Raw genomic sequence first — 23,701 nt, forward strand, 5'->3', positions numbered from 1 at the left:
GAAGATAATTAATATTGAAATCACAAAAAGAACCCTACTATCAAATCATTTTGAATAACCAACTAATTTTGTTTAGTAAACAAGGAGATCAATGGAAGAAGCATGGTTACAAATCAATTTCTTTTTTTATTAATTTCATGCTCATTGATTTGTAACAATTCCCCTTAGAACCAGAAAATTGCTCACTAATATTGAAATCAACGAGTAATCACTAATCAATCCACCTATTCGTAACCTTATATTCTATGTTTTTTTATTGGTTTCATTTGGTTCGATTTTTGGTTTGTTATCGATTGATCTGGTGCGGTCTGATTTTCAATCGATCTTGCAATACCTCAGTCCAAAATAAATCCAATAAGAATCGATTCAATTCGATTCAAGTTTTTTTGATCGATTTCGATCGATCTTAACGCTTTGGCCTAGGTTTTGACACCCTTAGATTAGGGTGTCAAAACTCGAAGGGAAGACGGTGGGAAAGAGAAGTCACGTGGGGTATCTCTTTTATAAAAAAAAAAATTTCCATATGAACACACACGCCGAACACGTTATAGCGACTTTAAAGCCATATTTATTAAATGCGGTTCACGTTAGTTTTCCACACCCCCACCACCTCTTCACGTTAACATCTCGTGCTCTTCACAAGTTTTACCTGAACGTATCAGGTCCGTTGCTACCGAGGAAGTCTGTCACCTTCACCTTCACCGTCACCGTCATTCCTTGATGAGATTTTGAATAATTTGAGTTTGAGGAGAGACGAGACGAAACGAAACGAGACGAGACGACACAACCAACAAACAAACTCTTCTCTGACCTAAAATCCTGAATCCTGATAGGCTGTAGGAACGAAACGAGACCTAACGAGACGAGATGTCGTAATTGGCAGACAACGTGTGTGGCCTTTCTCGATCACGTGTCCTCGTTAAACGCGCCTTCTTTTCTTGTTTAATAAAGCTGCTCTGACAGCGTGATACGCAGAACAGCACGACCTGGCCCTGATTCCTTAAATATTACTTAAAAAGGAAATAAAAATTAAATGTTGTTGTGGATCATGTGAACAATGATTCTTTTAAAAAAACAAAGAATGGAATTGAACTGAACTGAACTGAACTTTTACAGAATCATAACAGTCCCATCTGGACTGCCGGAGGTTAACGAGTTTTGATTCCATTTAATTTGATATCACCATTTTGGACCCCCTGGAGTGTGGAGGTCATAATCCTACATTACATAGATTAGATTAAAATTTTTGTGGAGGATGACTTTCCCCAATCTTCAGCTAATAATACTCCCCCCCTTTCTCCCTATTTTTTCTTCATTACCATGGAATTGAATTTCTATTGAAGTGTTTTTTCCACGGTGCAACAACTGTTTCAGGAATTCAGGTTGGTGCATTTCGTAGATTCTGTTGATCCAAGGTCATAATCATCTCCTTAGAAATAGAACCCGCCATATACTGGGTTCATCAAGCCAAATTGCAATGTTGTTCTTCCCCTTTTCTCTTTCGCTGGTGGTATTGGAGTGGTGCTTCATGATCGTTTTTGAATTTCAATCCTTGCGTTTTCAGAAATTTTATTGGGAGAAGCTCTTATGATGAGAGGTGGTTTGCTGTCAGCTTCCAGTCTGGATCTTTCTCATATTATCGTGGAGTTTGATAACTCAAGTCTAATGGCCTTTTTGGTAGACACTGTTGTACCATCTCCATTGGCTATTGCTGAAATTGTGGAGGACATTCACACCTTAGCTCTGCATTTTTTCAGTTTGTCAATTTTCTTTTATTCCTAGAGATGTGCTGGAGGTTTTTCAACATAATGGCATTGGGAATAGTCTCACATCGGAAACGTAAAGTTGTTTCTTTGGATATATTTAATAAAGCACTACTTGTTGTTTTTAATTAATAAATATGTTGAATGCTATCGTGTATGTACAGGGGCTTTTGTTCGAGCGTGCACGTGTGGCATGGTTAATGGCGCATGCACTTAGCATTTTGATCCAGTGGTCCAATTTGAATCTAGATAAGATCTATGTATAGAGTTTATCAACAGCTATGATTGTTATATTTTTGGACAGTTTAGATTGTACAGTTACGATCTAACGGACCAGATTCAAAGATGGAACGATCCATCTATTGGGAACGCCAAGTGGCTTATTAATACCCAAAGGTATTTCAAATATGAACAGATATCCAAAACGTTTTACTCCTCCCTCATTCTCAAAGGTGATCTTGCAGAGAATATGTTTTACTGCAGGAAATAGATCTCTCTGCTACTGGTGTTTCTGTTTTTCAAAAAGGTTTCAGGCATCGATCTTGGCTTCGTTTGTGCAATACGCAACAAAGATAATCAACAAGTTTGGACTTCATTATATCCTGGGAGACAATTCGTCTGCAACCTATTTGCATCTTGAAGTAGGGACGAATTTCGTCTTAAGGACAACGATTTTGTAACGCGCCTTGAAGATTCAAGCCAACTCCTGTTGTAGCAAGATGTAAATATTATTGCTCACTCTCTTGTCAAGAAGGCCCTATCTTTGGCAAGTAAGGCAGTGTGTCCCAATTCCACTAATGTTGAAAAAAAAAATTTGCAAGAAAACGCTGCCTCAAACCCTCGACACATGTGGTGCACTACCTTTACGTCCCGACATAGAACTATGTGAAACAACCACCGCAATACTATAAAATTAACATTTCGCATACCTCTGAGTGCAGGGGCAGCGCACCTCACGCGCCTAGGTAGCAACATTCTTTAACCTATTTTTTAAGGTTTCACCGTGGCAGATGTCACGTGACAGAATAAAAACCGACGAGACCTCTGTAATTCTGATTACACCATCCGTCTCCGTGGGCGCACACAGGGCGGTGAAGCACTGAGCAGGCACGAGAAAGAAAACAACTGCGCATGCATTGTGCCCGTGAATTAAGTTAGGTTCGGGGAAGGGGGGGGGGGGTTAAGTGAGGTAAATTTATTTTTCTTTTGCACCAAAAGCATGCAGAGTTAATTTCTCGAGTCGGAGCGTCTCATTCACATCGTTTCCGTACAACGTGGCGTTACTTATTTGGGGTTTTAGGGGATGGGTTGGAAGGGAACTGGGAAGGTGTATAGTGGTTGGAAAGATTCACAACCACATGACCTGATGACTCCCCATGGTAGGCCCTTTTTGTTTCCTTTCCCTTCTCGATGGGGTTTCTGAATCAAATCCCAAATTTATTCAAAATATGATCTAATCCCGTGAAAGCGTGTGCCCATCACTCAACAGTCATGAGACTCATGTGTGTGTGGTCGAGAAGATCTTGCAATAACAAGCGGTTTCCTATAAGACCATACACCATATGACAATACTTGGTAGTTTTTGCAATCGCACATGACACTTTGGTCCTGTTTCACCTGATACAGGCGATACGGTAACGATACCTCAAACCATGATTACAAATGTATGTAGTTAAGAGGTTTTTAATTTCATTGGACATGACAGTAATTTTACTCTTATGTTTGAGTGTAGGCTTCACGCTATACGCAATCCAATTCGGTTCTTCTCCAACTGTGGCAGGAGCTAGAGGATCCTCCAACCCAATAAAACAAGAGATGTTTGGGTCATTTCATAAATGAGCCCCTCCTTATTTTTGCTAGGCTGAATCCTTGAGCTCCAGCCACCACTGAAGGAGAGCTAGAACCCCAAGCAACTAGGCAGGCATTCTCCAGCCCAACAAAACAAGGGATGTTTGGGTCATTTCATAAATGGGCCCCTCCTTGTGAAATGATCAAACCCCTCCCTGTTTTTGCTAGGCTGAATCCTCAAGCTCCAACCACCGCTGAAGGAGAATTAAAACCCCACGCAACCAGGTAGGCATTGTTCGGAACCATGAGGGGAATGCATGCATGAACGTGTATAAGATGTTATGCTTGCACCCAAAAAAAAAGTGTATAAGATGTTATGTTAATACATGATGGTACATCGTCGGACTTTAATATGAGATTTGATAGCTTGCCAATTTAGACTTATAGCTTTTGGACATCCAATAGTTGGAGCTGCTTGCTCATCCTTCCATGTGACACAATCTCATCTATTGTTGTCCAACTAAGGATCATTTTGGCCCCAAAGACCAAAGATTTTATTTCAAAAAAAAATAAAATTTCTTCTTATTAAGATTTCTACCCTCAATTGAAGGAATAACATCAAAAGACAAAACCACCCTTTATCTTCCCTACAAAAGACATAAAGGATGTCAAAACGGTCGGATGATTAGTTGGGTCAGACCAAAATCATATCAGTAAGATGTCTGGTTTACAACAATCAAACCAATATCAATAGCCATTGGTTCGGTCAGTTTCAGTCTGTTATCGACTAATTTTTACAATCTTTTCATTTTTATTGATTTTATCAGGGTTTTCCTATTAACAGTCAGTTTCGATCGGGGTCTGATTGGTTGGCTTATGTCTCTTAGCGGTTTCTAAAAACCAAAATCAATACCAAATTAATAAGGAATTCGATAGACCGGTCTTAGTTGGTTCAATAGGGTCGGTCGTATTTTCAGACACCCATGGTGGCTTAGATTGACTTGGTTCAACTAATCTAAGGCTAAATCCAATAATACTTCATTAACCTATAAAATTAACTAACTTAATCTGCAGGCTAATCAGCTTAGATCTCCTCTCGCCTCCACGTTTTGTGACTTGTGAGGTGAGGATTTCAGTATCAAGGGTAGAGATTAGTCTCTCTCTCTCCCTTCCAAGTTCCAAACCCTTTTTTGATTTTGAGTGATTATGGTGGACATTGTAGGTTCTCTTTCACACTCTTGCGTCTGCAGAATCACGGACCAAACACGAGCCAACGAAGGGCGAGAGTAAAGAAACATGCAATTTCTCTTTTTCGGTTGTGGATGTTTATCACCCGTCGCTTCAGTTTCCAGAAGTTGAACTAAAGCTGCAATTTTTTTCTGGTCTCCTTTGCAGCATTTCAATCCCGTTCCCCTAAACTGGTGTGTATGCTCTTCTATCAATTTCGATTTCACCAAAGTTGCTTCGTTTTCTCCTCTTTTTTTTGGGTGTGTTTTAATTTCTGTATCTAGGCCGACAAGAGTTCGTGAGATCTAAAAGTTTAGAAATCTCTTCTGTTTGTTTGTAAAAGGGAAAGAAACATCGGATGCATGTTGGTTACCTTCATTGGGGTTTTTTAATTTCTTGTTGGGTTCTGTTGAATATGTTTGGTGTGAGATCTGGGTTTGAAGTTTTAGGTTGTGGGTAGGATTTTTTCTTTCGTTTAGGGTTAAGAAATTTCTTCTGGTTTTTGTGGGTGCATGTGGGTTCTAAAATTTCAGCCTGTCTTGTGAGAATATTTCCTTTCCTTTCTTCCTTATTATCTCTCTCCCCCTCTTTGCTTGGGGAAGGGTACGGGAAGAGATGAAGACGGAGACTGGAACGGGTGATGGGTTTTGGAACGATGAGGATAAGGCCATGGTCTTCGCTGTCATGGGTGCTCGAGCCTTCGATTATTTGACTTCGAGCACAGTATCTTCTGAAGGACTGTTATCTGCGGTTGGGAGCGGGGGTAATTTGCATAACAAGCTTTCCGAGCTCGTTGAGAGCCCCAACTCGTCCAATTTTAGTTGGAACTATGCGATCTTTTGGCAGATTTCCAGGTCCAAGTCGGGAGAGTTGGTTCTGGGTTGGGGAGATGGTTGTTGCAGAGAGCCCAAAGAAGGGGAAGAATCCGAAATTAATCGGATACAGAAGCCTCGATTCCAGGATGAGACCCAGCAGAAGATGAGGAAGAGGGTCCTTCAGAAGCTCCATACATTCTTCGGTGGATCCGACGAGGACAGCTATGCATTTGGCCTGGACAGGGTCACCGATACAGAGATGTTCTTCCTTGCTTCCATGTACTTCTCCTTTCCTCAGGACGAAGGTGCCCCTGGCAAGGCTTTCCGATCGGGGAAGCATTTTTGGCTCTCAGATGCGCTGAAATCGCCTACTGATTACTGTGTCCGATCCCTCTTGGCGAGATCAGCCGGGATACAGACAGTTGTTCTCATCCCAACAGAAACTGGGGTGGCTGAGTTGGGGTCCGTGAGATCCATACCTGAAAGTTTAGAGGTGTTGCAGACTGTTCGATCCATGTTCGCTTCCAGTTCCACGCCAATTCAGGTGATGCCCATAGCGGCCGTGCCTCCACCAACTAAAAAGAAAGATGACAATGGCAAGGCCTCTAATTTTGGATTTGGAGAGAGGACAGATGAATATCCGAAGATTTTCGGGCAGGATCTCAACCCTGGTCGGTCTCAAGTTAATGAGAAGCTCATTGTGGCAAAGGTAGAAGAGCGGCTTTGGGATGTGTATCCCAACGGAAATAGGCTTCCATTTCCAAATAGCAGGAAGGGTCTTCATGGTTTGAGTTGGACACCTCTGAAACCTGGGCCAAACACAGAGGTTTTCAGTTCTCAAAACCCTGTGAATAATCAGAAGTTTGGTGGTAGTATTATGATGATCAACAACGATGTGGATACTGCCCATCGATCATATGGTCATAGTAATGGAGTGAGGGAGGACCCTCGGCTGAATCCATTTCAGGTGCAGAAGCAGGCACAGGCACAGGCACAGAGGCAAATTGATTTCGGAGGGGCAACTTCAAGGGCCTTAGTGATTGCACGGCCCGGTAGCATTGAATCAGAGCACTCAGATGTTGAGGCATCATGTAAGGAAGATCGTTCAGGCCCCGTTGATGAGCGGAGACCAAGGAAAAGGGGACGGAAGCCTGCAAATGGAAGAGAGGAACCACTCAATCATGTTGAGGCAGAGCGGCAGCGGCGAGAGAAGCTTAACCAGAGGTTCTATGCATTGAGGGCTGTAGTGCCCAACATCTCAAAGATGGACAAAGCATCCTTGCTTGGAGATGCCATCTCCTACATCACTGAGCTTCAGAAGAAGCTTAGGGACATGGAATCGGAGAGAGAGAAATTTTCTAACCAGCCCACAGAGACGGGGGCTTCAGAAGAGAACTCCACAGAGGTTCGGATGCGACCACCTAACATTGACATTCAATCTGCCCATGATGAGGTTATCGTACGGGTGAGCTGCCCATTGGATTCACATCCTGTATCAAGAGTCATCACTGCGTTTAAAGAGGCACAAATCACAGTCTTGGAATCAAAGATCTCTGCAGGAAATGATACTGTTTTTCATACATTTGTAGTCAAATCTCAAGGATCAGAGCCGCTGACAAAGGACAAGTTAGTTGCCGCCTTCTCTGGTGAACCCAATACCTTGTAGCATTCTTCTCAATTTGGATAGATATTTGGATCTGATCCCATTTAGTTTTTAGATTTAGTTTGTAGAATGGAGAACCCATTGGAAGTAAATTTCGTTTTACAAAGTTCTTAATATACAGGAAGGGAAGCATAGTGAACTGGATGTTACTATCCGATGGTTGTTTTTAATATACAAATCAACCGTGCCTTCGGTATTTATAGATATATTAATTGCATTTTGCCAACTGGGGAGCTAGATTTGCAGGCTAATCTGTAAGTTGACACAACCTCTAATATTATTTCTTTGATTTGTTGTCCATTGAGTACTCATTCTCATGTGTTTTTTCACTTGATTAGTAGTTTTCAGTTCTCTACTATTGTTTCTTGATTATAAGCGCAAAGAGATGTTTCAATCCATTACACTTTTCTAATCATCTATTCCTGTTTCTTTTCCCCTCTTTTTTTTTTTGTTTTTGTGATCTCACAGGCACTGTATTAAACTTACTCAGATGGAGGAAGACAGATTTATAGATTTCGATAAAGTTGAATTTATTAATCTGATTGAATTTGTTTATTTAGCATAGGAGTCTTTAAGACTAGAAAATTCAGTGACAATTACCTAGAGTTAACTTGATACAGTCGTAACTAGTGAGATTAGTTATTTCTCCTGCTGTGAGATTCAGAAACTTCAATTTTGTAAATCTGTTGAGATTTGTTATAAGAAAATGTAGATACACTTCACATATGCATGGAATTTAGGAAAATTCTAGTGAGTTTCTTATTTAAATCTTCTGTGTGTTTGGTTTGATGTTATTTGCCTTGTAGCAGCAGCTTAACACAGGGATTGAGAATGATTAGAACCTCAGGAAAACTCGCCTTTAAAAGCTGGTTCATAAGGTGAGGGAGCCTGAGGCCTTAACAACTCCCACCAAGTCCCTTATGGAGCCGATGTGCGATCAACCGTCATATGACTGATATGGGATCTTAAAAGTGAATAAGCTGAGCTTCGTTTAATTGCTTTCTTCTTCCCTCGTCAATTTGTGAGTGAGTGGTTGGTTCATTGTGTGTCGGTAGCCGTTTAGGGCATCAAATATGATTAGTCGGTTTTGACATATAATTGTATACCCAAATAGGGCAAGGCTTCTAACCCCAACGGATGGATGTGGTCCACATTCTGTAGCTTTTGTTTGAGGTTTTCTGTTGATGGCCCAATGGATGGATATAATCCACATTCTGTAGCTTTTGTTTTGAGGTTTTCTGTAGATGTTTCCTCTTTTGTAGAAGGCTTTGGCTACTAGATGTCAATGTGGAGTCAAAACCATTGTACTATCAAAATCAGGGGCGGCTGATTACATCTGTGGAGGTAGCTTATAGAGTCCATTTTGATGTTGGAGAAGCCAGTAAAGGTTATTGCAAGGCTAGAATTCTTGAATTTTATCCCTCTCAGGTTCGCTGCTCGGTATGGTTGTCTGGTTTCTCTCATAGGAGGGTGGAAATGATGATTTAACTTTACTCGGGCAATGTGTTCAGGCAGGGGTTAGGTTGTCATTTTCGATCCCTTATGAGAGGAACCAAACAACTGTATCAGGCAGGGAACCACATAGGATAATGATTCAGAATTCTTGTGTAGTTCTCAACCTAGTTTTATGTTTGAATTATCTAATCTAATGACCCAATAGAAAACACAGAGGGGTATGTGTCAAACCATCACCACCCTTTTCTCCTCTTAAGGGACATCTTTTAATGGGTGGATTAGAAGACTCATTCCATGGGCATTCGAACATTTTCTTTGAGTGGTCCAAAAGAAAATGACTGGTCAAAAAACTGGTACAGAGAAAGGTTTGGCCTTCCGAGTTTATAGAGGAATCTTTTTAATGAATCCTTCCAAAATGATGAATCCGTTGACACTATTTTATCTCGTGGGCTCTTTTGGTGCTTCTGTTTATTGGGACCCATTTATTCTGGTGATACTCATTTCCTTTACTTGGTCCATGTTCTCAAGCATCAAAATTTTTATTTTATTTATATATTTAGTTTCTTAGACTCAAGTAGGAACCGAGAAGGCTTGATTTGAAGAAAGTTTCCACTTTCATGACTCACCTGTTATGTGCCTAATGGGATTTGATCTAGTGGATGAGGGATAGATTCTACTAGCTTAGTATGAGATAGGTTAAAGAGTTTGACTTAATGTGTTCCATCAGCTTTGGAGCTTTTGTTGTGTCAATCAAATACCTAACATTTAGTATCAGAGTTGGGTACCGTGTCCCGAGTTCGAGTCATGGAAAAGGCTACCTAGGAGAGGATTGGGTTATTTACCGGTAGTCAAACTTTAGAGTAGGGTGGAGCTGCTTGAAAAGAGCTATCTACTGCCAGAGTAAGAGCTGCCTAGAGTGAGAGTTGCCGAGGACGAAGGTTGCGGAAGTGTGATGGTTTGTTATGTGCCTAATGGGGTCTGAACTAGTGTATGAGCGTTAGATTAGGCCAACCTAGTATGATATAGATTAAAAAGTTTGATATAACGCGTTCCATCAATTCTTGAGCTTTTGGTTTATCAATCAAGTACCTAACACCACCATTGACATGGTTCAAATAGGTGGACCGGCTACAGGATTGGCTTCAGCCGGAAATCAACATAAACTGTAGAAATCCTTCTTAGATCGGCACTTTTGGAATTGGCAGGAAATGGGATCGGACTCGGATGATTCAAGTGATCTGATTCCAAAGTTTAAAGCCCACATTGATGGTGAGGCCGAAGTCGGATTTGAAATGACTGCATGGGACTTGACAAAGAAGTTTCTAATGCAATATGAACAAAAGGCTTTGCTTCATAATATCCTCTGGTATCTGAATGGGGTCCAACTGATTCCGATCCGATTTCATCATTTTGGATTTGTCCGGAATCAGTTGGGAATCAGCCAGATTCTGCCTGAACCCTAAAAACCCAGCGTGGATCAGCTGCTCCGGAATGCAAAAATTGGGATCAGAGGTCCTCCAATTCGCCCGATCTGATTCCAAATTTTAAAATAGCGAGGGGACCACTGATATTTACGCGATCGGGAACCTCACCTCATGGGTAGTAATGATAATTTGTACTAATTTCTTCTCTTTAGCACCAGAAACAACATCCACTAATAGCTGCTTAATGAATATGATGAATCCTTTTGTCCATTGCGGTACAATATCTTTATCTGCCTTATGATCTGCTTTCCTCATTCCAAATGTTAAAGAAACACAGTGGAAGCTACCTGATAAATTCTTTTTGAATCAAAAAAGTATGAGCTAATTAGTTGTCATAACCATCCCACTGATGGGGATATGTTATATATGCTTTTGTAAATAGGTGGAGAGAGTAGCAATGGTAGATTTTGATTTTGTTACTTCCCATAAACAATCATCCCAGCCTTTCCCTTTTAAATCTTTCTTTCTATAAAGGTAGGTGTTTGAGGTATCTCTTAGTTTTCTTGAACAGAGTAGCAATGGTAGATTTTCTTCATTCCCAGACAAAAATCATCCCAACCTTTACCTTTAAACATGTTCTTTCTTTCTTTCTATAAAGGTTTAGTGTTTGAGGTATCTCTTGAACATAAAACTAAAAAGGAGAAGGTACGAAAAGGAGTTCACCACCTTAATAAGATAAGCTTTAGGTGTCCTAGGTTAGTTAAAATAAGTTGATATGATCAGGTGATATCTTTTTTTGCATGGAGAAGTAAAGATTTTGTGTTGGAATTTGGATTCCCTAAGAAACCCTAATAAAGCACTCCCCTTTACACCATCACGAGGGGCCATAACATATAAGATCATGATAATATAGAATCAAACCTTTGATGTTTATGAATAGGGTCCGGATCAGGCCTTTCCCTTTCCTCTTTACTTCCTTGTGGTTTTTTAAGGGTGCATGTTTTCTGTGTGGCAGCGCATCTAGGCGTATGTTGCGCCCAAACACATGGGGTGGGACAGGGGGTCATTTAGGGGGGCGGATTGATCATTTCACCCACCACCCATGTATTTGGGTGCACCCTGCACCCTGCACCCCCACTGCAGAGAACTTTATTCCTTTTGTTTAAAATACTCAAGTGATACACGAGGTGATTACGAAAAGGCCATTTGAGATTGAAAGCATTAAAATTAAATTAAAAAGGATTGTAGCCACAAGGTTACTTCAATGTGTCAAGGCCATGGTTGTAGTATGGTATTGGGATCAAATCTTTCCTTCACTAGAAGAGGGGATTTCTGTTCCCCTTCTTCCTCCGCCCAAAAAAAACCTATTTTTAATTTGCATTTATAGAATTTTTTGGGAGGGGATCCTTCAAAGAAAATTACTTAATTTGAAAAAAATTAGTTTTTGGAAAAAGGTTCTCTGAGCGAAGAGCATAGGAGAGAGTATCAATGAGGGCAAAGCAGAAGTCGTTCAGTTGACCCCAACGACCTGGGACATGGGGTGATAGTTGACTCCTTTGAAGCAAAGAATCATTTATTATTAGGAGAGGGATCTATAGGTTGCCCGTTTATATTGGCATCATATAAGACTATAAGTCAATGATATAACGCAAATATATATATATATATAATTAGGAGAGAGAAAGAGAATCCACATATTTAATAAAGAGTGAGAATGTGGGAGGAAAATACAAAGTAATTGTGTGCATCCTTTTTTTTTTAATTGTTGACCTGGGCATTACACGCTTGTGTGTGGCCTGGTCCATAGGTTAACCAGTTCAAACCACTGATTTCATATCCATATAACAATGCTTATGTGTGAATCAACTAGTTTGATTCAATGGCTTGAATTTGATAAACTGGCATTGTGAATTTATTTTGGTTGTACATCAACGGCATCACCTTTTTTTAATAAATGGGAAAAGGTTCTCTGAGCTGAGTATGGGGTGTACATTAGCATCCTCTCTTTCTCATATGAGATAATCCGCCTAAGTCGCCCTGTGCTTGCCAGGATGATGTGCTTCAATCACAGGGTCCTAGGTTTAAGTCCTCACAAATAAAGCGTTACACGTACTAACAATTGCCTAGCTCAGTTGGTGAGCCGTGGTGCGCTTCATGCCCATGCTCACCCAGGAGGTCTCGAGTCCGAGTCTCCTGGCTGGTACCTTATCCCCTCCCCGGTTCGATCCCCCCCCCCTCTATACAAAAAATATATATAAAGCTCCCAATTCCAAAAAAAAAAAAAATAAGCGTTACACGAGATGGAGGAGGCTTAGTGTAACCAAGGTTTCCCTTGGGCCTAAACCGTAAACCCAAGCAGTTGTGCTCTCATTGGCTCCTATACTGGTGCAAGTGTTGCACGACTAGACAACGATCTATTTTCGATATTTGTATATTATGTATATAATATACAATTATACATAATTATAGCATACATACAGCTAAAAAAACAAATCCAATCCCTTTACCCAAAAAAAATATAGGTCTGACCCGCACTGCGTTACCAGGAAAGTGCCGAAAATAGGGGCCACCATAGTCAACCAGGACCAACCCTGCCCGACCAGGGTCAGTGAAGGATTGGCTGAGTGGGCTGGATTGGGCCTGTTCGGGGCTGAGATCCCAGCTTGAACTCAGGCTGGGCTGGGCTGGGCCGGGCTGGGCCTTAGTTTAGTATAAGGGACCTAGGGTTGGGCTGGGGTTTAAAATAGCTGTTATTTTTTTCCTGGTCCATTTTGATCATTAATGTCACTTCTGATTTTGATCCAATTTGTAGACCTTTTTAATACAAAGTGTTGCTTAGTTAATTTTGAATGGTCACTAAGAAAATATTCTGGTTCAACAATCAACTACTCTATTTTAATTGGTGTTCTGGACTGGCAATTAGCAAGGCTTATCGTTCCATCTACCAAATGTTCAAACTATATATCTACCCCCAACCAAACGTTTTAAATTGGATTACTTACCTTCAAATTTGAGTAGTCACAAGCAACTTTGACCCAACTAACACCTATCACAACTTTTACTTGTATGTATTACCTGATTGGTCAATTAGCTTGTTTAAAGTTCGATTAAACCCAATATGGACCGATAATCGATCGACAAAAGTAAAACATGTCTATGCCCTAACCTAAAAAGCCTGATTATCTAAATGGGCGGAAACAAAGCTTTAAATTGGTATCTATTCAAAGTCGAATTCGATGACATATAATGTTTCCATTCAATCTCTACCAAAAACAAAAAAAATGTTTCCATTCAATAGAATGACTTCATCCTTTGGTCCCCTCTCCTCTCCTTAAAAAAAACAGTGTTGGGTGTCATAAAAATTACAAAAAGAAAGAAAGAAAAGAGTGGTTGAAAATTGAAATAATGCATATTTAATAAATTTTGGGTGAGAGGAATCACTCTTTGTGTAGAGTAGTGAATTATCTACTCTCCAGTCTCCACACATACATTCTCCCACATCCCACATGCCATGTCAGACTTGGTTGAAATTTTATAGATAAATAGACCTATGAGGTCTTCTGCTTTGGTGTCTAAGTTTCAACCTAAATGGTGTTGGCCAAATCATAAAACAAAACTTAAAAATCAGAAATATGCATATTAATTTGGATTCTCTCCAATGAGCATCCCGTTCAATTGTACAATGAGGCATCCAATGGTTGGTCTGCTACGCACATTTCCCAATGCATGATGAATGCCATTTAGAACCGTACAAGAATAGAAACCCGCCTCAAAAGTTAAGAGGGGACAAATTTATGGGGCAAACTTATGGGCTTTTTGGACCAGGGATGGAGATTCGAAGCCGATACATCTAGTTTGCCCTGCATCTAAGAATCTAGCTTTTAAAAGGTGGCTGGCTGATAAGATTCCCCAAACATACATGCTTCAACAACGTTATGAAAGTTTGTTCTATTGGGGTTGAGTTTTTCTCACACAAATAATGATAGAAGCTAATTTTTTTATTTTTTTGATGAAAGTGTAATCACACAAATCACACACCAATCCCAAAAGATTAACCAATTTTTAGGACCGTGGAATGATGGATATATGGTAGATGTCAATTTGAACACATGGACATGCATATTATTATATGGAGAAAGTTTTCCTATGGGTCACCACCATCAATCCTAGGGTTCATTAACCCCTATAGGTTTTAGTATCTTCTCAAAATACACTCTCGATGCCCTTTCCCTCTCCACGATGAATGGATCTTATTCACCGTGGGTGGAGGAAAACTCGATCCATGTAGGAGAAAGTTTTCCTTCATCATGCAGTGAAGGTTCACAAACACCTATATGGTTTTATTATGTTGCCCAAACAGCCCTCCCAATACCCTACCACACGTATTTGAAGCGTCACAGTAAATGGATTTCCATTCACCGTTTCTGAAGGAAAACTGGGTCCTATTTTAAAAGGGATTATAATCCTCTCCAATTCTTAAAGTGTGGCAGTGCAGCAATGCTAAGTGGATATGTCGACACCTGGCAATTACCGCATCCAACCGTTCAAGTTCATTGATATGGACCGTTGGATGCGGCAGCTGTCAGGTGTCAACCTCTCCACCTAGTACTGCCGCACTGCCACACTTTAAGAAATTGAAGACGATAATTTTTCTTTTAAAAGTCATATGGATTAATTTTTAGACTCTCTCTCAACCCATGAAATGACATTGCTGCCCCCATCACATGCCTACTCTGAAGGTCTTTGTTTTTTTATTTTTTTATCCCCCTTATAAAATTTCCTCCCAAATCTCAAAAGTAACTCTACTTTTAATCTTTGAAGACTAGAAGGGAAGGAAGTTCGAGTCACATGCTCAAGGTGATGATTTGTTTGTTTTATTTGTTCTTAAAGCTCTCTCTGTGCGTGATTGGATAGCTGATAAATGTGGAATCACGGAATTAGCAGAGTATGGATGTGTGTGGACTTATTAGTAGTTGAGCATCTATACTCACGGACTCCGACCCAAAACCAGAATAGAACAAAGGCCTTAGGTATCGGTGTCAATGGTACCAATACCAATACAAATCGGCGGTATAATATTGGATTGGATGATCGTACAACAAAAAATATTGATACTACTGATTTTTTTAAGCATTTTACCCGGCCTCCTACAATACCGATACAACTGATCTGTATCGATATTGTATCAATATTCGTATCTCTATTGGTTGCCAGTACAATCGATATGATACCGAAACCGATACCTAAATCTATGTTATATGTTGCTACCTTGGTGTTCTTCAGGGTTTTAAAACCCATAATCAGGATTTTGATCAATCCCCATCAGATCAGAATCGAACAAAATTAGTTTGGAACCCAGTTCCAAATTTCACTAACCCTAGATTTTTTATAAGAATCAGGTAAGCCAGATCAGCCGAACCCGACTTTTATATGGATTATGATGGCTAGGAGTGTGCTTGGGGATGTGTGCCAGCCAACCCAACCATCGGATGCCTCATTGGAGAGGATCCCGATGCGGCGACGCCTTTTTATACACTGGTATTCATCATCATATCTGCAAACCTGGAAGAACATATGCAAATGAATGTTACATGCTCAAGGATGTGTGCCAATCAGTCTAGCCTAGGGCTGTAAATGGATAATCGAAAATCTGAATTCGATCCGCATCCATATCCGTTTAGGGGCATCCGTATTCGATTAGAGATATCCAGAAAAAAAATCCAAATACTCTGATAAAAATCCGAATCCGAATACTTAATTATAAAAATTAAGTAAATAATGATCTTGAGGGTTTTTTAAGATTCAACAGGTTCTAGAATATGAGGAGAAGAGAATCATGATCTAAAACTATGGATTGAGAGTGAATTGTATCCACTAGGGGGAGGAAGGTTCGAGTTACACAAGGCAGAGGTGTAAGCGGATGGTCGAAAATCCGAATTCAATCCGCATTCAAATCCATCCGAATCCGTTTAGAGGTATCCGTATTCGACCAAAAAATATCCGAATCCGATTACATCAGATCCGTATTCAAACCGAATCTGATCCGTTTACAAACCTACTTTTTATACACCGGTGTTCATCATCATATCTGCAAAACCAACTAGAAGTACATACACTATGATTGTTAAATGCTCTGAGATGTATTCCAGTTAGCCCGATGCCTTTTCGCACACCGGTGATCATCATAGTATGTGCAAAACCAAGTGGAAGTACATATACAATGAATGTTTTTTGGGTGAATATATACAATGAATGTTACATTGTTAATGTTATACTATTTATAAACTATATTAATTAATTAAGATAATGAGTAGACACCTTGGGACTGCCCCTTTAATTAATGTCAATTGGTCTTGGATCAATCACTGTTCACAAAATTGATGTTTTCCAACGGTCTAATTGTACAATCAAGCCGTTTAAATTTTGAAAAAACAACAGAAAGAGTTGGTAACTACCAATTAATTATGATGAACCTTCCTAGTTACTACTTATAGTTCTCCACGGGCCCCTAATGGGGAGGGGCTAATAATAATAGTGTGATATCCTGTGACTCTTCAATGAGAGAGATTCTCTGCCTAGCTTGAAGAAGTTACTAATAAATTGAGGAACCCAAAGAAGAAGGAATAAGAGGCCTAAAGGGAGTGGAAGAAGCAATGGGAAACTGCTCTAACAAAGGAGCAATCGAAAGAAGTAATGGTGATTTCATCCGAATCATGACGGATTCCGGTGGGATAATGGAGTTGGAAGGACCCCTTCAGGTCCGAAACATCATTGAAGATTTTCCTGGATATGGTGTTTTCCGGCGGGATCAGGTGTCTTCGCGGTTGTTCCACCATGATAAGCTTCTCAATGGTCATTCATACTATCTTCTTCCATTGAAGAAGGATGATCAGAAGATGGATATGGGCATGGACATAGACATGAAGTTGGTCAGTGAAGGCAAATCGGGGAGAAATTCATCGGTAGGAACCACCACCACCACCACAACCAGGCCAGCCCTTGAAGTCTTGCCATCGCCGGGGAAAGGTGTTTGGAGAGTGAAATTGGTGATTGACACTAAGGAACTTGGGGAGATATTGTCTGAGCAGGTGAACACAGAGGCTTTGATTGAGAAGATGAGGAGTGCTGCTAGCTCGGCTAATGCCACTCCAAAGCGACGCAAAGGGGGTCCTTGGGGTCTGGCTCGGAGACCCAACCTTTCTAATGTGTGTAAGTTAGCCATGGAAGATCACAAGTAGCATAGCTTGCCCAACCATTGATGGGCTAGCTTCTTTTGTTTGTATATAGTTCAGTTTGGCAAAGCTTGAACAACCAATTAAGCAACTCTTACCTTTTTTTTTTGGGTTCTCTTAATCTTGGAGCAATCAACTATATGCAACTCTCTCTATCTTTTTTTTTTTTCCCCTTCATTTTGGGTGCAATTGCCATTCTTTTATGGGTTATTGTCTACTAACAGGAAAAATTAGGCTTCTTTTGTCAATCAATGTATAATGTTTAACTGTAACAAAGTTTAAAGTTTCCACAAGAAAGGGAATGGTAGATATGGTTGGGTGCATGATATATATATATATATATATATAGCCTATAGAGGATGGGATATTGGTACCCAAATCTTCAATCATGTTTAATGGTATTTTTTTTCATCATAATTTTTCATAGCGATAGGGTTCTTTGAGCAAACGGCATAGGGAACACACCAATGGTGAGTGATGAAACAGGGATCAAAATGACCAAAAACCTGATGGGCACGAAAATTGTCCCCTAAACGTTAATATGAGATGTTTGGTGGGTCTTCTATATTATAAATCCATCTGATGAATATAATTTCCAAACTTGAAAGATTCTATTTGGGAAGAGGAGAGGAGAGAGGGGAAGGAGAGAAGGGAATGTAATATTTTGATCCTAAGACCACTGGAGATTCTAATTTCTTTTGGGGCAATATCTATCCGAGAGTGTGGCCTACGTCAGCACTCCCATGTATCTATCTCTTTCCTCTTCAAAACAAGGGGGCAGATGTGTCTTTTCATATGGCGAGGAGAGAGATAGACTCATGGGAGTGCTGACATAGGCCACACTCCCGAGCAGAGAACTGTCTCCCTTTCTTTTGTATCATTTTGTTTTCTTCAATCTAATTCTTTATTTATCTATAACAAAAATAAAAAGTGAGGGGGGGGGGGGATGAACCCTGATAAAAAGTGGGAGGGGGGGGGGGATGAACCCTGAAAGACAGTGTGGCCCTTGTACCAAGACACAAAGTGGGCACGAAATGATCGACACACATCCATGAAAGGTGAAATCCTACCGGGTTTTCATCCTCTCAAGTGCAGTGCGCCACACTTAAGAATCCAACCGTAAAAACATTGACATCTTTTTATCCTTTCTAGTGTTGGGTAGACAATTGGGCACTTAAAAAATAAGTTGGGGGGGAGGAGAACCCTGAAAGACAGTCTGGCCCTTGGGCCAAGACACAGAGGGGACACAAAATGATCGGCACACCCCCATGAAAGGCGAAATCCTACCGGATTTTCATCCTCTCAAGTGCGGTGCACTGTCCAGTGCACCACACTTAAGAATCCAACAATAAAAACATGCACAATGGCATCTTTTTATCTTCTCAAGTGTTGGGTGGACGGTTGGAAGTTGATGCTTCCACACACACTCCCATTGGCCCTGGTGCTGGCGTAAAGGCCACACTGCGTTTAGGGAACCCTCTCCCAATAAAAAATAGTTGAACCTCCAAACCCATGGTGTGATTTTAGAAGCTATTGGTTACCTCCTAGCTTGTGAATTTATATTGGTTTGAGTTCTTAAATTTAAAGGGAAAAATGAATGTATAGGAACTAATTTCATCCCGTATGCCCAAAATAAACTTGAATTAAGATAGCAGAGGTATAGAATTAACAGGTCAATCAATGGCGCAAATCCGCTCCTCATGTTGATGGCGGCGTTTCCGGCGCTATTGTCGACAGCTTTTCAAAATTCAAACGTTCCTCTTCAAGGTAATCTCAGTCTCTCATCTTCATAGTCCATTGCATGCATCACTGACAATTGAGGGGTTCAACTAAGAACCACTCTACAATAGGATCAATAATAAAAGCAAATCAGAATTTGAGGGTAAACACCAAAATAGAAGGTAACAAATGCTAGGCAAACCAGCATTGGAGTGTCCTCCAAGCTTGATCGAAGGCTGCCTTTAATTGGGTGAATATCTGCTCCAAGTTTAAGTCAATTCTGATGGTTGATTGTTGAGTTCTCAAGAGGGTTTGAAAATTGAAACTAGCCTCCAAAAAAGAAGGTTGATGGAGGAACCAATCTGGTCACCAAGCAGTAGGGGAAGCCAAGTAAGATAGAGTGTTGGTCAGGTTGTGCTCTCAAGGTGCTTTGAGTATGACCTCAGTAGGTTCAGCAGTTGCTGTTTCAAGAGCCTTGAGGTTGCAGTAGGCAAACTAGATGGATGATTACCTAACACACAAATGGAATGTGAGAATGGGCAAAATCAAGGGCAGGGCTAGATTGAATTGGGACTTGGGTAAGAAATTGCAGATTAGGTTTGTAAAAGGAAATTATGAGAAGAAACCAAATGGGTATCAATTGGAAATTAATGAACAAAAGATTATGAGAATAACATAAACATTGAAGTATGAAAGAAAATTATGCTGAAATATGATCAATCTACTAGAATAGATTTTTGTTCCCTTTTTAATCCATCTATACAGATCCAGCCATGTTTCAGTAGCAAAAACTATTGCCTTCTTATAAAAATGAATAATAAATATATTTTTATAAATCAAAATGTCCCCCAAACACCTACCTCCTTGAACTCCTAATTTCACAAAAAATTCTCTACATGAGGAGTGGCATTGAATCAAGTGAAAATTTTCAATGCCATGTACTTGACTATCTAATTATTTGGTGATGAAAATTTTAATCCACAATAATTTACACCTTGACCAAATGAATTGTAAAACTCATCAATTAGACCCAAACACAGAATAAGTTAATAATTGAAAATAAAATTCTTGCAAGGTGTGCTATGCTAGGTAGATCAGGAAAATTGTTATATCAGTTGGCTTGAGATATTGCCAATTTAGGGCGTGTTTGGTTCGTTGATTTTACGGAAAGTATCTCTGTAGAATCATAAACCAGATTTTTTTAAACCATTTGGTTGCTATTTGATGTGAACCAATCTAGAACCATGTGAACCTATAGAATTTCATTTTATACTAAAAGATGACTCAGTGTAGAATTCATCTAGATAGGTGTTTTCTACTTAGAATCACATTTTGGAGGTCCTGCTCAGGTATGCTTCTTCTCAAAGTCTCTTCTCCCCCGCCCCCTGTCTCTCTGTCTCTCTGTCTCTCTGTCCCTCTCTGCTCTCTGGTCTTTGGTCTCTTTCAAAACTAGGAAGGAAACTAAAGGTATAACACAATAGGGATACCCCCCAATGCTGCAATCCTTAACAGAAGAAACCTATACTCTTCAAATCAACTAAGAGTGAGAACCTTCTTTAACAGCAAACAAAATGAAGAAATTTTAACTATACTGATTTTACAATAATCGTATGAGTTGTGTATTCAGTTAATAATCAGTGATTACATTATAAGAGGGCAAAAAATATTGTACTTACAGTGGTACCATACTGCCATTGATGCAACCTGGAGCATTATGGGGTTGCAACTTTGAAAATAGAATTATTAATGCACTGCTGAGACTAAAGATTTAAAAATCGATATTATAAATTTTTGTATAGCTTGAATTCCTTAGTGTATTGAGCAGTTCTTTGGCATTGATAGTATGATGATTCTTTATGACTTCTATTTCTTGTTGGACCTTCAGAAGCTGTTGAGAGATCAAAATTTTTGTTCCCCTAACCACAGTAAAGCTTCTATGTGGCAGAGAGAAAGACTAATTTCAATTGCCCCCAAACTTCTAGTCACAGGTCAATACTACACTTGGAAAAAAAAAAAAACAGAAAAAATAGGTTGAAATCAAGAACTCAAACAATTTCAAAATAAATACTAGGATTTTGGTTTAGTTTTCAGATGGAGTTTATGGAAAAATTAGCTGAGGGATTTGATGGGATTTAAGATATTGTATTGGTATGGTGGAACAAGAATTCCATATTTTTATCTGATTAATTGTCCTTTAATATGAAATGTAGATCTTCGTATACATGGATTATGGATAACAAGCACGTGAATGAGGACATCAATGAAGACTGATGTTGGGGTCGTTGACACAGGTTGTTTTGTGGGGGGAAGGAAGAACAAATAGGACTTTCTAAAAATCTGGACAGAATATTATTGGAATTTTCTTTAGTTCAGACTGGTATGATTTGAGACTAATTAAGCAGGCTTATGTTTGAGTTATCTGGCTTTGGACGTCATTACATTTACAGCTTTTACTTGTAGAGATTATATGGTTTTCAGCTTTTTGTGTATTGGGTTATATCTGGTTTTGGGCATCATTACTTATAGGGTTTTTGATTTGGACATAATAGCAGACTTATAGATAACCTATCTTGTGTTAATATTTGGTAATGTTTCATACTGGTGGTGCCTTTAGGTGAAACAATTACTTGAATAGGAAATAAACATGTAGAATAGAACATGGTTGGTTCTTCATCTATTGACTATTGCAGTTGTCCTTCATTTACAGTTGCTATCCTTGAGTCTCTACTGATGTTCTTGATCATCTGCTGTTGTTTGTTATTGGTATTAGACTGTTGATGTTGGTTGTGCACTTATGCTTCATATTCACTATATTTGTTATTTATATTTTCGTTTGTTTCCTCCTGTGAATCAAATGATACCCAAATGTGGATTCCCCCCGCCCCCCCCGTTTTTTTTTTTGATTGGTAATATGGATCCCCTTGATAGCCATGCTTACACTGTCATTTAGCATCATATCTGGACCTACTTGGATCAGGATCCTCTATTGCCGCCTGCCCGTGTGGCCTTGCACAAGCAGGGCATGGACCCCACCTGGACAGGTGCTCGGGCAGTGGGTAGGGCGGTCATTTTGTCCCCGCCTGTGTGAGACTGCATGCCGGCCGCATGGGCAGGCGGCAGCAAAGGATCCAAATCCAACCAACTCACCCTTGGTTTCCCTATTATTTATGTTGTTTTTCCCATTGGTCTCCTCTGCTGAAAGTGAATTACTTGAGATGTTGCTGCACGACAAAGAGAGAAGAATGTTTTCCCAAATGAAACTTTCATATAAACAAAAGGGTCCTTTTGTTTTGTGATCCTAATTGTAGCTCGATCACTGTTTCCATTTTCCCCCCCTTTTGGGTGTATTTGTAAAAATAGGTTTTACAAAACGCCATAGTTATTCTAGAACTGATCTCTGGATTTGCCAAACGGTCAATTACATACAAAGAACAGCAAAAAACATTTCTGGGCAAAAACACCCATTCTTGACGAAAAAAGTAACCAAACACAGCCTTAGTTTTTTGGACCATTTTATTCTCCCATGTATCAACACCACCGCTACAGTATTGGTATTGGTATCAACGATACCAATACATATTGGTCGATGCAGATGTTATGATGTTGATACCTTGAACAGCTCTTCCTTGCTTTCTTTGTAGTTATTGAATTTTGTCCCCTCTTTAAGGTGAAAATTTCTTTCACCTTACGTGGAGAAAATCTAGCCATTGGAATCTTAAATATTTTTTGTTGAGAAAAGTTCTCTATGGAGAAGTGTACCGTCCACGTCCAGACATAGTTGGAGGCGAAATGACTGCCCCACCCCTTGTGAAAGGCGGAAATCTTGCCCCTCAAGATGCTTTTGTGCCACCTTTCATTGGCCCCCGCACATGTGTAGGAGCCATGCTCCCCCACACGCGCGCAGGGGTCACTCTCCCCCTCCCCCGAAAATAGTCTCCCATTTTTTTTAATGGAGAATAAAATTAAAGGGAAAGAGAACACTACCTAGGCGTGTGCGATACGCTTCTTGAGCCCAGACACACGCCTGAGATTTTTTGCCTTTCCATGGGGAGTGTGGCGGTCATTTCACACGCCACTATGTCTAGGCGCAGGAGAAGCTCACCACACGTGCCCAGGTAGCATTCTTTCTCCCAAAACTAAATTAAAAAAATAAAGATATATTTACATCAATGGTAGCAGTGTTATACTTTTCTTTTTTGGGGAGGGGGGTGTGTAGTAGAGTGATATCATTATTATACAACTTTTGCATCCTACCAACCTTGGCAATCCTATGTGCTACTGAATATATAATCTATCCTTTTTAACAATTGTAACATAATCCATATTGTTCATAAGGTTAGTAATATCACAATGGAAATACCTGGATTCGGCTCCTGTGTAGCCGTGACGGGACTCATTTGATTATCCAACCCGATTAAAATTCAAAACTCATCCTCTCGTTAGACAAAACCCTCACCCTCATCCTTCTCTTTCCCTGACCTCATTTGCGTTCTACGTCAGGCAGCAAGGGTGAGGGTTTTGTCTAACGAGAGGGTGAGATTATTTTATCAGTTAAGGTTATAGCTTTCTTTTTTTTTTTGGTAAGGAGAAATTTATTAATGAGAATGTCCAAAAC

The 23,701-nt window shown here is 40.0% G+C and overlaps 2 protein-coding genes and 2 long non-coding RNA genes across 4 annotated transcripts; 3 read left to right on the forward strand and 1 right to left on the reverse strand.

Annotated features, from left to right (window-relative positions):
- Positions 1-4,706: 4,706 nt before the first annotated feature.
- Positions 4,707-11,823, forward strand: LOC122657184. Its single transcript, XR_006332258.1, has 3 exons — positions 4,707-4,837; positions 11,612-11,617; positions 11,810-11,823. It is a non-coding gene; the product is annotated as an uncharacterized LOC122657184 (long non-coding RNA).
- On the forward strand, positions 4,848-7,482 carry LOC122657111 (transcription factor MTB1). Its single transcript, XM_043851893.1, has 2 exons — positions 4,848-7,271; positions 7,302-7,482. Exon 1 carries the CDS (start codon positions 5,394-5,396, stop codon positions 7,257-7,259), a length of 1,866 nt encoding a protein of 621 aa, XP_043707828.1. The 5' UTR covers positions 4,848-5,393; the 3' UTR covers positions 7,260-7,271; positions 7,302-7,482.
- On the reverse strand, positions 7,289-7,855 carry LOC122657173. Its single transcript, XR_006332248.1, has 2 exons — positions 7,723-7,855; positions 7,289-7,508 (listed from the first exon to the last, which is right to left on the reverse strand). It is a non-coding gene; the product is annotated as an uncharacterized LOC122657173 (long non-coding RNA).
- A 4,964-nt stretch (positions 11,824-16,787) lies between the features above and the next one.
- Positions 16,788-17,373, forward strand: LOC122657140. The gene has a single exon (XM_043851925.1). The coding sequence runs from the start codon at positions 16,789-16,791 to the stop codon at positions 17,371-17,373; it is 585 nt and encodes a 194-aa protein (XP_043707860.1). The 5' UTR covers position 16,788.
- Positions 17,374-23,701: the final 6,328 nt, after the last annotated feature.

The sequence above is a fragment of the Telopea speciosissima genome, chromosome 1 (assembly GCF_018873765.1).
Source record: "Telopea speciosissima isolate NSW1024214 ecotype Mountain lineage chromosome 1, Tspe_v1, whole genome shotgun sequence".
NCBI lineage: Eukaryota > Viridiplantae > Streptophyta > Magnoliopsida > Proteales > Proteaceae > Telopea > Telopea speciosissima.

What these genes read in the sequence shown, in the direction of transcription:
- LOC122657111 (XM_043851893.1), top strand. Translation starts at nt 5,394, where the DNA reads ATGAAGACGGAGACTGGAACGGGTGATGGGTTTTGGAACGATGAGGAT.
- LOC122657140 (XM_043851925.1), top strand. Translation starts at nt 16,789, where the DNA reads ATGGGAAACTGCTCTAACAAAGGAGCAATCGAAAGAAGTAATGGTGAT.